At 52.9% G+C, this 13,307-nt stretch overlaps 1 protein-coding gene and 1 long non-coding RNA gene across 4 annotated transcripts in view; one reads left to right on the top strand and one right to left on the bottom strand.

Moving 5' to 3' along the window:
* Positions 1 to 1,589, bottom strand: part of LOC115299342 — a 2,960-nt gene extending 1,371 nt beyond the window's left edge. Inside the window, exon 1 of the long non-coding RNA XR_003912139.1 lies at positions 390 to 1,589. This is a non-coding gene — a long non-coding RNA (uncharacterized LOC115299342). The remainder of the gene's footprint in view (positions 1 to 389) is intronic.
* The window catches only part of GRIK3 (glutamate ionotropic receptor kainate type subunit 3), a 223,364-nt gene continuing 210,105 nt past the window's right edge, over positions 49 to 13,307 (top strand). For all 3 annotated transcript variants that reach the window (XM_029948707.1, XM_029948708.1, XM_029948709.1), the window contains exon 1: positions 49 to 205. In XM_029948707.1, coding sequence (XP_029804567.1) covers positions 91 to 205 — 115 coding nt within the window. In that variant the 5' untranslated portion in view covers positions 49 to 90. The remainder of the gene's footprint in view (positions 206 to 13,307) is intronic.

The following is a 13,307-nucleotide window of genomic DNA, read 5'->3' on the forward strand; positions in this document are numbered from 1 at the left end:
CTCGGGGGCTGCTGCGCGCCCGCGCCTAGAGCTGCCGCCCCAGGGAGCCAGCCACGGCCGCGCCCCGGGCACGCTCGGCGGCGCCCAACGATGACCGCTCCCTGGCGGCGCCTCCGGAGTCTGGTTTGGGAATACTGGGCCGGGCTCCTCGTGTGCGCCTTCTGGATCCCGGACTCGCGCGGGATGCCCCACGTCATCCGGATCGGTAAGGGCTCCCCGGAGCCGGGGGTCTCTGTGCGCCCGGGCGGGGGAGGGCATGGGGAAGCCAACGAACGCGATCCCAAGAGATTTTTTCCCCCGATCTCTCCGGGCTGCCGGGGCCGGGTGACCACCGGGAGCTCGTCCCGGTGAGGGCAAAGTTCCAAGCCGGGGTCACGGGCCTTACTTACTGGGGAGGAGGCAGCCGGACCGCGGCGGGCGAGGGGCCCTTGGAGCGCGCGCGAGAGACCAGACCTGGCGGAGAGGAGCGAAGCGTTCCAGCCCCAACCCGAGTGGCGGGCGCATTTCCCGGCCACTGCCAGCACGACCGGACACAGACCGAGTTCTGGGACCGGGCTTCTCCGAGGAGCGGGAACCCTGGGGAAGGCGCCAACTTCTCTTTCCTGCTCGCTCCCGACTGGCCCCCGCCCCCACCTGGGGGCACCGCTCCAGCGGCCGCGGCGGGGACGCAAGGGACGGCTTCGAAGGACGGGGGCAGCGGGTATCTCCTCCCGGCGGTCGCCCTCGGCCTCGGTGCGGGAGGAGGGTGCTCAGCCCGGTGGCTCGGGGTAGGGGAGGGGCAGCCCCCGGCCGGTCGCTCCTGCGTTCCCTCGCGGCTGGGGGGAAGGGAGCGAGCGGGCGAGCCTGCCCGCCGCGGCCGCGAATGTGACGGGAGGGATGCGAGCGGCTTTCAAAGTTAGCCGAAATCCCTCCGCAGCTGGCGGCGGCTGGCGGGGCTGCGCGCGGCTTTCCGAGGCTGCCGCGTCTCCGCGCTCTTCTCGCCGGAGACTCCGACTCCCGGCTTTAACTTTGTTGTGGCCGCCACCGGCACCCTGTAGGCAGCGCTCTGGGCAGCGCGGGAGACCCTACTGGTCCCAGGCCCGCGACCGCCGGGGCTGGGCCCGGCCTGACCACGCGGGAGCCTCGGCCACGCAGGCCCTGCGCCTGCCGCCAGGCCGGAGACCTGGGCCTCCTGGGTTCTCGAGGCGCCACCAACAGTATCTGGCACAAGGCGGGCAGAGCTCTGCTGAGCCAGGGCCACCTTCCCCCCTCGTGGCTCTTCTCCAGGAGAGGACTGCTAGAGGCTTGAGGGGATGCAGGGAACCAAGGTTGGGCTTCATTTCGGTACTTGAGGTTTTCCTAGGAGGTGGTCAGGAATCCGGGATGGATGGGGGCATGTCTTCTTGGTTCGCTCCTGGCTACCTCTTGAACTCAATATCCGGATGGGGGTAGAGCGCGGCGCTCAGCGCTGCCCACGCTGGGGTCTTTCAGTCCATGCCCCGGACTCTCGCAGACTCGCACCCCGAGGCAGAGGAGGCACAGGAATCCAGGCGTGGGACTCTGGGGACATCCCTCACGGTCAGGCTTAACCCTTTGTAGCCCGGGCTGCTCTTGGCAAGCCAAAAAACAAAAAGACCAAAAAAAAAAAAAAAAAAAAAAAAAAAAAAGAACAAACCCCAAACCCCACAACAGCGCATCCTCTACCTCTGCTCTTTTGCCTGCCTCAGCTCCCCGTTTGGTTACCATTCCAGGGACAAGCAGAACCTCAGGAGTGGGCCCGCACTTATTTTATTACCTCCTTCCTTCCCTGTTATTTGGGGCCCTACGTGGTAGGCTGCCCTTGAGAGAAAGGAGGGTGGCCCCAAAAGGTGCTCTGTGCCTGCCCCACGCATTGCAGTTTCCTTTTCTCTGCAAGGGGGGGGTGGGGGCGGGTAGCTGGATATGCTCCCAGCCTAGCCTCAGGGATGGAGGTCTCTGGGGCCCCAGGAAGTCAGGAGCAGGTGAGGACAGCCCCAGAAGGATGAGCCAAGCAGGGGCAGGATGGTGTGTCCTTAGCTGTCCCCTCTTACTGTGAAATTGACTTCACTCGCGGGCTCTTCACTGCTCTGAGGGGAAGCCCCAGCCTGCCTGCCCTTTTCTTGGGTTCAGCTTGTAATAATGCAATTAAGGATGGCAAAGCTCTCCTCTCTTCTAATCTTCTTCGTATTAAGCCCCAGGATTAATTAGCATGTCGGCCCAAGCCATTTATATCCAAGAGCCCTGCCCCATTTGATTCCCAGCCCGAGGACTGGGGTGCTGTGTGGATGCCAAACGTGACCGCTGGAGCCGTACCAGCTTGGACGGAGGATGGGAAGGCTCTGAGGCTTCTGGGCTTCTCTGGAGCTTTCCTGGGGGCTGAACTTCCATCCTTGGGAGTCCAGGCTGGAGCCTTAACTGGGGCCAGGGAAACACGGTGGACATGGCGGGCCCACGGGTGTGGGAGCACACGCTCGCGTGCGCGCGCACACACACACATACACACACACACCCTTATGCAGAAACCCAAACACACTGTCCTGGCTGGGTCCCACACCACCTCCCTTTTCTGATTCACCCATGGGATCAGAAAAGGGATTTAGGAATTGAGATCCTGGATATGGGGTTCAGGGTGTGCTGGGTGCTTCTGGTTCCCAAGATTGGTGCCTGAGCTGGCTGTGCCTGTAGCCGAATTCTCCAGCAGGCAGGCATCCTCAAACACCAGCTTGGGAGAGGGTTTTCCTGCAGGTGTGTGAGGGGCTCTCTGGGCTGGGGAGCAGTGTACCCGCCCCTTTCTTTGTGCCTTTTTTGGAGGCTGAAATTTCCTCTTAGACAAGGAGATGGATAGCTCAGCAGTGTGACAGAGTGTTCAAACAATCCATCTTGAATAGATGAATTGCATTGCTCTGTCTTTTTGTAATTGTGTCTATCAGAGGGAGAGGTCAAGGCATTGATTGCTTGGATGGTTTGCAAGTAACAAAGGAGAGTGAGAGAGAGAGCGGGGGAGAGAGTAATTGGATTGTAGTCTGCGGGAAAAAATGATCATTGATTATTTTATATGAATATGTGAAAGATGTATCTGCGTGTGATTATCAAGTGTTGCTCATTGAAGGTTTTCAAGGCATATTGTTCGGCATTTTATTATTACTCTTATCATCGTTATTATTGTTGGGATGGATTCTGGTCTTCATTCATGGGAAGCAGTTTAATGCGTGGATCCTCTCAGATGGGCTTCAGTGACCTTTTGTGAGGACCTGCATTTCCTGGTTACATGACTTAGATGAAGTGGAAAGGCCCTAGGCTGGGAGCTAGGGAGCCTGGGTTTTCTGATCTGTCTTCTGCCCGTTTACTGAGCCATTTTGCTCAAATTGCACTGTTCCCCCCAACCTCGAACCTCAGTTTCCCCATCTGTAAACCACCGTTGGGTTGGCTGTGATGGTTTGGGATATTCTGTGGCTTCAAAGTGCCTTTTAGTGCAGACTGATGGGGACTGGCCATGCCGTTGTAGGTTTTGTGGCTACATGAGGCTCCCTCGTGTTACATGCGTACTGTAAGATCGAGGGCCAGCTTGGAACTTGAAAAGGGAACCAGACAGTGGTGGCAGCAGCCGGGGAGCTCTGGTGGATGGTGATGATCTCTAGCCAGCCAGGGGGAGGTTCAGAGCCAAATGACTGCAGAGACATAAAGCAGGTGTATGTGTTGGGGATGGGGGTGGGGTAGAGAGGGAAGGGCTGGCTCAGCTATGGACTCTCTGAGCATCTACAGACAGCAGAACAGATGAGCCACAAGGCCCTGAACCTGGACTGGGGGGGGGGGTGCCCCGCGGGCAGTCACAGCAGTCTGTCCCGAGGGAATGAGGTCCCCCTTCCCTGAGTTCCCAGCCCAGCCTTGTCTTTATGTCTCCCATCAGTTCACCCAAATGGTCGTGAACATTCGTCTCCTGAGTTTGGGAGCCGTGTGTAAAACAATGAGGAGTTTCTTACAGTGACTGGTGATGCGCTGAAACATTGCTGCCTTGTAGGAGCAGACAGGAGCTGAATGAAGATCAATAGGGTTTTCCCCCCCTGGAAGTAAATAGCTTCAGACAAGACCTGGGAGTGGCCCGAGGGGCTTTGGAAGGCATTAACTTGAGCAATTTCTCCCTCCACTTTCCAGCCGCTCCTGTCAGCCGGGGCTTCCTTCTTCCTCAAAGCTGGAGTTTAATTTCTTCATGATGCCTGCCTTGCTCTGCGCTAAACAGGCTTTTGACACCAGGATGATCTGGGGTTTTTAGAGGTGGCTTATGCAGGGTGGGCCGGACACTGTATCCTGACTCAGCTCTTCCAAGGTTACTTGCATCCCCCAATTGCTGGCCTGACAGCAGGTCCAGCCCGCTGTGCTGTTTTGAAAAGGCTTTGAGGAGCAGCTTTTCAATCCCCCACCCCTTCAGGAATGCAATGCTGCTTGGCTGCTTTTAGGACCCTTTCTGGGACTTGGGAGCCTCCCTGAGTCCTCATGTTCCCGCAGGCACTCTCTGTCTCTGCTCTACAAAACAGCCCCCTGGGGGGGGGGGAGGGGAGGAAGCACTGATTCCTCTGTGGACATCACAGCTCTCCCTCCTCTTGGGGGACGTAGGAGGCCGTGTACAGGGGAGGTGGGAGAGGCTGCTTGGGGTGCCCTTTTCGGAGGAGACTGGTTGTGCTCAGCAACTGGGTTTGTGTCTGGGCTGCTGAGGCCAAGCCACTTCCATTCTGCGAGAGACCGCTGCCCCTCCCTCCTGTGGCTTCAGCCTGAGCTGCACCTTGTCTGCTCCGGACCCTCCAGAGGGAGGGCAGAGAGGGGAGAGCCAAGGGTCCGTTTGCGCAGCGGCAGAGAGGGACCTGGGGGGCTCCAGGTCCTGCCCAGCAACAAAGAGGACAGAAGTCCCTGGAAGAAGCCTGGTCCTCCCCCAGCTGGTGTGATGGGGCTGGAGCTTTGGCTGGCTGGCTGGACCCACGGCCTGGTGCAGACAGACTTGTTCGCTGGAAGAGCTCTTTTCCCAGGTGCTGATTTCCCAACAGCGGCACCAGGGGGCAGTGTGCCTGTGTCGAGGTATCCCTGCGTCTCCTGCCTGGGACCCCACCTGGGTGTAGAGTGACATCAAAATAATGCACAACAATGCGACAAGACAATGACCTCAGCTTAGGGAGCACTTACTGGGTGCCAGGCACGGGGGGGGGGGGTGTTTCCCACACGTAATGTGGGTGACTAGTATGTGCTCAATAAATGCAGCTGCATTTCCTTCCTCTCCACACCTCCCTCCCCCATTTTATTTAGCCTTCACCACCCTGCAGGCATTATTTCCATTTTGCAGATGAGGACACCATCCTTGGCAAAGTCACTTGGGCAAGATCACACGGGCAGCGAGTGGTGGATGGAGCATAAGGGCTCCTGTCAACCTGACGGCAGGTCCTGCGTGTTCTGTGTAGTTGGAAGATGGGGAAACACTGGTTTGCACAAGCATGGAGTGGACCCCATCTCCGTGGCCCTGGTGCTGAGTGTGTCCTCATGGGGCTGGGCCATTTGGCCTGGTGTTGGAGATGGCTCTGCAGGTTCTGTGACATTTAACCTTGCCAGTGCCAGCTTTCAGAGTGAGATAGCCCTTGTTGAGGGCTGTGTGGCAGACATGCTTCCTGTACAGGAAAGGACGGATGGTCTTTTCCCACCTCTCACCAGCGCATACTTACACCGACTACATCCTGCTTTGTCCAGGCTTTGGGACTCTGCCCAGAGCTTCACTGAAAGCTCGAAATAAAGGATTGACTCTCCCTTGGATATGGCTGGTCCGCCCATAGGAATCCTTCTGCTCTGGGGACTCCGGCCTATGTGTCCCTCTGGCAGCCACCGAGCTGTCCTCAAAGACATCGTCAGAACCTTGAGGAAAGGGCTCTGTGTTTGTGTCTCCTCCTCACTTCCATCCTCATTGGCCAGTGACCTGGCCAGAAAAAGTGCTCGGTGAATTGTTCTTTGTTCTTCTTTTTCCCCTCACCTCCCTTTTTCCTCCCCAATCCCATCCCCTCTCCCTTCCAACATCCTTTCCAGGCTAATAGGTTTTATGGTCATTTTATTTTTTAAGCAAGAGTCCCATTCTGACCTTCCATATAGAGCCTGCCTTGCCAGGAACTGAGACAGGTGGAAAATACAAGGCCACTGATGCTGGGCTCTGGAATATTTGTTTCTGTCTCAAAGACACTGTGGGTAGAGTGTGGGGACCCCCGTGCAAGAGCTGCTCGGTCCACCCTTCCCCATGCCACCCCTATAAGATCAAAGGGCAAATTCAAGTTTACCCTTCTTGTCCATCATGTTCTTTCTTCTGGGGGACACAGGGAGACTGAGATAATGGTGGCTGCCAGGGACTGAACTGTTTTGGAAGTGGGGGAAAACTGCATGCTGAAAGCCCCTCAAGAGGTGACAGATTTGGGATAAGCACAATCAGAGGGCTCATGTTACTTCCCAGGGCCTCAGTTTCCCCTTCTGTGAAATGGGGATGATACCATCTGCCTCACAGAGCCAAATAGGTATGACAGCTTTGCAGAAAAGCTTAAAATGCTATCCCAAGATGGGTATTTCTTCTTTTTCTTCTTGTTCAAGCGGTCTGACACCGGCACAAGGCCAGGACTAGGGTGAGGTGAGCGAGGCAGCCCGGGAGCAGAATTGAAGTGGGCTCTTGAGTGGTGACCCTGCACTTGCACAACTGAGCACGAGAGTGGGCACTTCCTTAAATTTTGTGCCCCTCAGTGCCTCATTGGTCTGGACCTGCACGTGTATTTGCTCATGGAGTCCTGGTTTACTTCTGCTTCTCCCTGTGCCCCAGAGACAAAATCCTACTTGAGTGTGATTGGGAGTGGGGACACCGGGTCGAGGGCCGAGGGTTTGGGCTTGAGGACCACAGGTCATTCTGATTTTGCTTTCGTTCCCTGTTGGCCACATTTTATCACAGCACGGAGCACTCGGCCTTCCCTTACTTTGTTTTCTTTCCTCTGGAGTCTGCCCAGAATCCCACTGCCTTTTACTCCAAGCCTGGCCCTCTCCTCTCCCCAAAGCTCACTTTCCCATGTCCCCTCCTTGCTTCCTAGGACCTCTGAGCCTTGTTTACTGATGCTGATTGGCCTGGGCTGTGGTTATGCTTGTGGGTGTGTCTGGGGCTTTCTCTAGTGCATGTGCATCCTGCCTCCACTGTTAGACCGGAAGCTGCCCCAGACAGCTGCCAGCTCCCCACCATCACTACCAAGAGGCAGAATGAATTTTTTGGGGGCAACCAAATAATATATTTCATTGATTTATTGATTTCTCCTCTCCCTTCTCTGAAGTCAGTACATGTCTCGCCTGTCAGAGCTGCGGGTGCTCACAGGATTTTTTCATTTTTGGCACCTCAACACATAAAGGCATGCCTCGGGTTTGATGAAATGTGATGCATCTGAGTTAGACTGTGAGTCTCATATGTCGGCGCCACGTGACCTTGGACGAGTCACTTTACCCCTAGGCCTTTATTTCTTCATCTTTAAGATAGAAATATTAGGATTCAGTGAAACTACATTCAGATGTTTTTCACCTGCCAAATTTTCGTCTGGCCGACCCTTCGAGTGTCATCTTCACAGAGTTAGTATGAGGATTAAAGACGATAAAGCATATACGGCCCTTTGCACAGTGCTTGATGTTTAATAAATGTTGGGAGAGAAGGGGTGCCCCAAGGGGGGAGACCATGTCCCTGCCATCAGACCGTGAACTCTGAGGCTGTCTGCTTCCTGTGTACGTTCTGCCAACCCTGGTGCCCAGTACTTCGTGCAGCTCAGTGCCTGGCATTTACCCATTGCCCACACACCCACGTGCCCCATAGTGGAGATGGTAGGGTCCGGCTGCCTGTGACAATTATCCACCACATTAGGGGGAGAGAGAGGCACCCTTTATGATGCCTCTGTGTGTCAGCTCCCAGACTCCTCCTGGCCTGCTATTTATCACATACCTGCCGCCCCTGGGGTGCTAGTTCTTCCTCACATTTGCAGTGTTTTAGTTGAAGTGCATTTTGCATGCATTCGGAACTGAGGAGACCCTGGTTGTGGGCTGCTCTTTAGGGATTGATCCTGAGAATCAGCATCAGTCCATCTTGGATGTAGAGTTCAGTCTTGCTTCTTGGTCAGGCCAGTGTGGCCCAGAGAGGGTCTGCAGCTGGAGGCTGGGCCCCAGGGGATAGAGACTGCTGGCTCTGCTGGGAGACATCAGGTAATGAGGCCACGGCAAGGACTGGGGAGGAGAGAGTCCCCATGGTGATCATACAGATCGGAGATAATGAGATGGAGTGAGATCCGGGGGGAGTGGCAGCTTTGACTCCAAATCCTTTGGTGCCACGCTGAATGGTGGTTAAGGAAGGCAGGGGAAAAAAGGGAGCAAGAAGGAGCTAAGATTCCAGTTTGTGTGAAGAGGGTTCCAATCCATAGGAGACAATTAAGTCTTGCGCTATTAAAGGGACTGATGCAGACAGGCTGCCGATGGAAGGGGGTTTATAGAATTCTCAGAACAACTGCAGGGATGAGCTCTTTAAATATGGGAACGAGGGAGACTTCTGCAAAGCCTTCCTGCATCTGCTTTGCAGAACTGAAATATGCTATTCCAAAAAGCCTGCCCAATTGGGCGGAAAAGCAGAAGCAGGGAGCCAAGGACTTCCCAGGGCTCCACGCATCACATTTCCTGTCTGCGGTGGAGAATCACAGAATCTAGGCTGAAAAGGACCCCAGGGGTCATTCTAGGCCTCTGGTTCTCAAACAGAAGCTTGCATCAAAATCACCCGGAATGCTCATTAAAATACAGATTGCAGGGCCCCACCCACAGAGCTTCTGATTCAGTAGGTCTGGCGTGAGACCTGGGATTTTACCTTTCTTGATGGGTCCCCAGATAATCCAGATAATGCTGATGCTGCTTCTCTGGGCACTACCCTTTGAAGATCACTATTTTAAGTCACTGGCGGGGGGGGGGGGGTCCTCCCTTACAGGTGGATATCTGGTCTCTGATTGAACACCACTCAAGATAGGAAACTTACTATTTTTGACCCTCTTTTGTTCTTTACTGCCAAAATCTTTGACTCCAATCTTTGTTGCAAAATTTCTCCCCAAACTTTGTCTCCCTTCAGTTCCAGGGAAGGCAATAGAACTTGGATGTTGGGAGTATAGGTTCTGCGATCTATCTGTCTGAGTTTAAACCTCTACCCCCATCCAGGCTCTGGCGCTTGGGATAAGTCACTTAACTTCTTAGCCCTGGATTTCCTCTCCTGCAAAATGGGGATAACAATAGATTTGGCCACACGGGATCGTTGTGAGAATTAATATGCCTGGCACAAGAGAAGCTTTCCAAGCACCTTTACAATCTAGCCTTTGGAGAAGTTCACCGGTTCTGGAATCTGCTGGCCCGAGTTTGAGGGTTGCCTCCATCACTTCCCACCCTGTGATCTTGGGCAAATTAATCCAACAACACAACCACAACAATAATAATAATGGTAATAGTATGTGCCTCACAGCATTGTTGTAAGGAATAAATGAGTTAATGCATATGAACTGTTTAGACCACAGCCATGGTAAGCACTCAACAAATGCCATGCCCACTGATTCTGGTTCTGGTTTGCTCCCTATCTTCCCATGCAACCCTACGGAAGTGTAAAGGCATTTCTCCAAATTAAAGACACTCAGTTCTTCCCACCTGGCATTGAGAGCTAACCACAGTGCTGCTGGTGCCAGTGCACGGCGTCCTTGGACCTCAGCTTCGGAGTCTCCTTGTGCAGCCCAGGCCAGTCGAGTCTTCCCAGCAGCCACTCCACTTCACCGAGTTACACCGAGCTGGTGGTCTCTTGAGATCACCTGGTCTTTTTCACAGGCATCGCTGCTGATCTATAACTTCTCTTATCTTCCCTTTGGCGGTTGATCTTTTGAGCCTAAAGGCAGGACCTGTCATTTATCCTCAGTAAATCCTATCATTGAGCCTTCAGGCGGTTATTCTTTTTTTTTTGTTTGTTTTTTGTTTTTTGTTTTTATTTATTTTTGATACTGAGAGAGACAGAGAATGAGAAGGGGAGGGGCAGAGAGAGAAGGAGACACAGAATCTGAAGCAGGCTCCAGGATCCGAGCTAGCTGTCAGCACAGAGCCCGATGCGGGGCTCGAACCCACGAACGTGAGATCTGACCTGAGCCGAAGCCAGAGGCTTAACCGACTGAGCCACCCAGGCACCCCCAGGCGGTTATTCTTGCTTCTTGTTTCCGGACCACCAAAGTCTGCTTCTGGTTCCACATCTTCAGGAGCATGCATGGATTTCGCCCTCTTCTTCCTCCCTGGCCCCCCCCCCTGGGGGTCAGTGGTGGAGAAGTTAGGTGGTTACTGGCCTACACTACAGTTGGGGCTGGGAACGCTACTCTGGACATGTAGCTTTTGCGGCTCCCTTTCCGTTGTTGGGCATGCTTCGTGCTGTCTGAGTCTGAGATGAACCCATCTTCCCTCCCTTCAGCTAGTCTGCCATTGACACATTAGACCGGAAATAACCAATGTCAGGGTCTGTTGGCTTAAATTCGTGATCATGGATCCACTCTCCTATACTTTAACCTGCTTCAAAACTCCACTAGCTTCCTTATGCTTTCGGGCCCTTTATGACCTGCCCTGGTTGGCAGACCTATACTTTCTCCCTCCTTACCTCATACTCACTGGGCTCCACTGTCCTGAACGTCCAAGTCCCCAGGACACACTGTGCCTTCCCTCACACCCTGGGCTCTTGCTGTTCTTCTGGGCAACTTCTAATCATCCTTCGGGTTTTACCAAACATGTCTTTTCCTCCAGGAAGCTTTTCTTCATGCCTACACACTTCTTTGGGTCCCCACAGCACCTGTACTTCCCTTATTGTAGCACTTACTATATAAGCAGGGACCCCAAATGGCTTATTCACCACTTTATCTGGTGCATCAAGCACATAGTAGGTGATTAATAGCTATCTGTTGAATAAATGAATGCATTGATAAACACAGTCATTTGGGTTTTTTTTTTTTTAACACAGTCATTTGAGTAGAGGTCCACATACCCACCCTGCTATTCAGCTCAACACTTTTTCCATCCAGCCAACAAGATTTTATGAAAGACATTGTTAGGTTCCTCTACAAAGTCAAAGTTCTAATGATGTCTGTGGTGTCTGACACTCGAATTGAGCACCTTCTATACCAAGACTTTTTCCATGTAGTCTCCTAGGCAGATCTGGAGTATTCAGGGGAGTGGATCCTTTCTTCCCAGGCCTAGATTGGTCTTTATATCCACTGGTTCATATCATGATGATTCTCCTTGTGAGAGAGACACAAGCTGTCTATTTCAAGAAGAAAATGATGAAGAGCTCGAGGTCCTCCTGGCCTTCCTGACCTCACCCATTCCTCCTTCCCACTTGCCCCTCAGCATCCCTGCTGCTCCCTTAGGTTGCTGAACCCAGCAAGGGAACTTCCGCTATTCATCCTTAATAGACTGGCTGCTCAGGACAGCCTCTAGACAGGGCTGTTTTGCCGCTTGCACTGCGGCCAGTCATAGGTCAGTCTCTCTGTTCCGTCCTCACCACATCACTTACTCCTGCTAGGATGTCTAGAAAACAGGACTACATGCCACCTTTGTGTAAAGCAGAGGTGTTCCGGCTGTATGGACAGTCAGTCTGGGGCTCTTCGCCCTGGGGATGAGTGCATCATCCGTACTGGGTTCTAGAGAGTGTGAATGTGTATATTTCTATGTATTTGTGCACTTTTAAGAAATAACCAGTTGGAGGTTTGCTTCTCTAGCACAGGCTTCTTCCCAAGTTGGGGCTCAACAGCCATTCTTTACCCCAAGCCTGTTAAATGGATCAGTGGGAAACTGAAAACTTAGGTGTGTTGAAGTGATGGTCTCAGTTGCTGACTGTGCTGATTGGACTGCGTATTTCTGTCACTGAGAGGGAGGCCAGGGCAGGTTTGCGATGGGGTCCTGGGCTTCCCCTCTTGAGCATGACAGAACCAGGCTCTGCCCTGAGGCCATGCCCTCCCTTTCTTGCTTCCCTCCCCAAGGAAACAGATGACACATTATGAGCAGAAAGAGGCTGTTGCCTACATGGCCATTTTTCCTGCCCAGTTTAATAGAGGTGACAGCCGTCTATTTTACTGGTCTCATAACATCGAATCAGTAAATAAAATATGGGTGACTCTCAGGTTTAGCTGAATTATGGCTGGTCCATGGGGATGGAGGGCTGGGGGAGAGCCAGGCAGAGAGATTGAATCCTTGGCTTGTTGCAAAAAACCTGAGCCCTGTGTCCTCCTGTGGCTCCAGGAGATGTTTCAGTGCTGAAGAAAGCCAGGCAAGGTCACCCTGTTGGACTGTCTGAGCCCATGGAAGAACCAGAACACGAGTGGGGGTACCCCAAATGTTGGACTACAGAAGTATAGTACTTGTCCTTATTCTTTACTGTCACAGATTGAGATACGGAGGACCAAAAGGGAGACATGATTTGTGCCACATCCCTTGGGAAGCCATGGGAAAATCAGATGAAAACATGAGTCTCTGGCCCCCAGTATATTAAGAAAACTCAATCCATTTCTCTCTCTCTCTCTCTCTCTCTCTCTCTCTCTCTCTCACACACACTCTCTCTCTCTCTCTCTCTCTCTCTCTCTTAAGTTTTACCTTTTCAGTCTTGAGATAGAGGCTAAATTTTTGTAATGCTGAAAAACAGACCTATAAAACATTTTTCTATAATGAGGGAGAAATACAAACCCGATTCATTTGTGTTTAGAAAGGCTTGTAGATCATGGATACACCCTATGAAGTTCCCACGAGGCCAAGAGATTAAGGTTCACCCCTAACCTCTGCGTTCAGCACCACGGAGAGCAGTCGTGCTCCGGGTGGTGAGTGGGCGCCATCTGCCCGCTGACTCTTCCTGCAGGGGCGATGTGGTTATTGTGAGGTCTTGCTAAACAGGCATTCTCTTTTTCGGAATGCTATTCCTCTAGGATTCCGGTGTTCATAAACTGGACTGAGGTGTTTAGCAGGCATACAGTAGGCTGATTGGTGGTCATTCAAATCAAGCACTTCACAGCAAAAGAAAATGAAAGGGACAAAGAGAATTTTCTCCTTTTTGTCCCCCCCCACGTAAATTGTTCCTAAGCCTTTGGTGCCTTGTACAGCTTGTCTGCTAGGGAGCAGTAGCAGATGACAAAACGAGTGAACGTTCTATTGTCAAATATCACACCTGATACCAAGCATCTTTGCTCGGCTTGTCAGCAGCATCTTTCACATTGCATTTGGTAAGTAGGCTTGTGTTATGT

The sequence above is a fragment of the Suricata suricatta genome, chromosome 8 (assembly GCF_006229205.1).
Source record: "Suricata suricatta isolate VVHF042 chromosome 8, meerkat_22Aug2017_6uvM2_HiC, whole genome shotgun sequence".
NCBI classification, from domain to species: Eukaryota; Metazoa; Chordata; class Mammalia; order Carnivora; family Herpestidae; genus Suricata; species Suricata suricatta.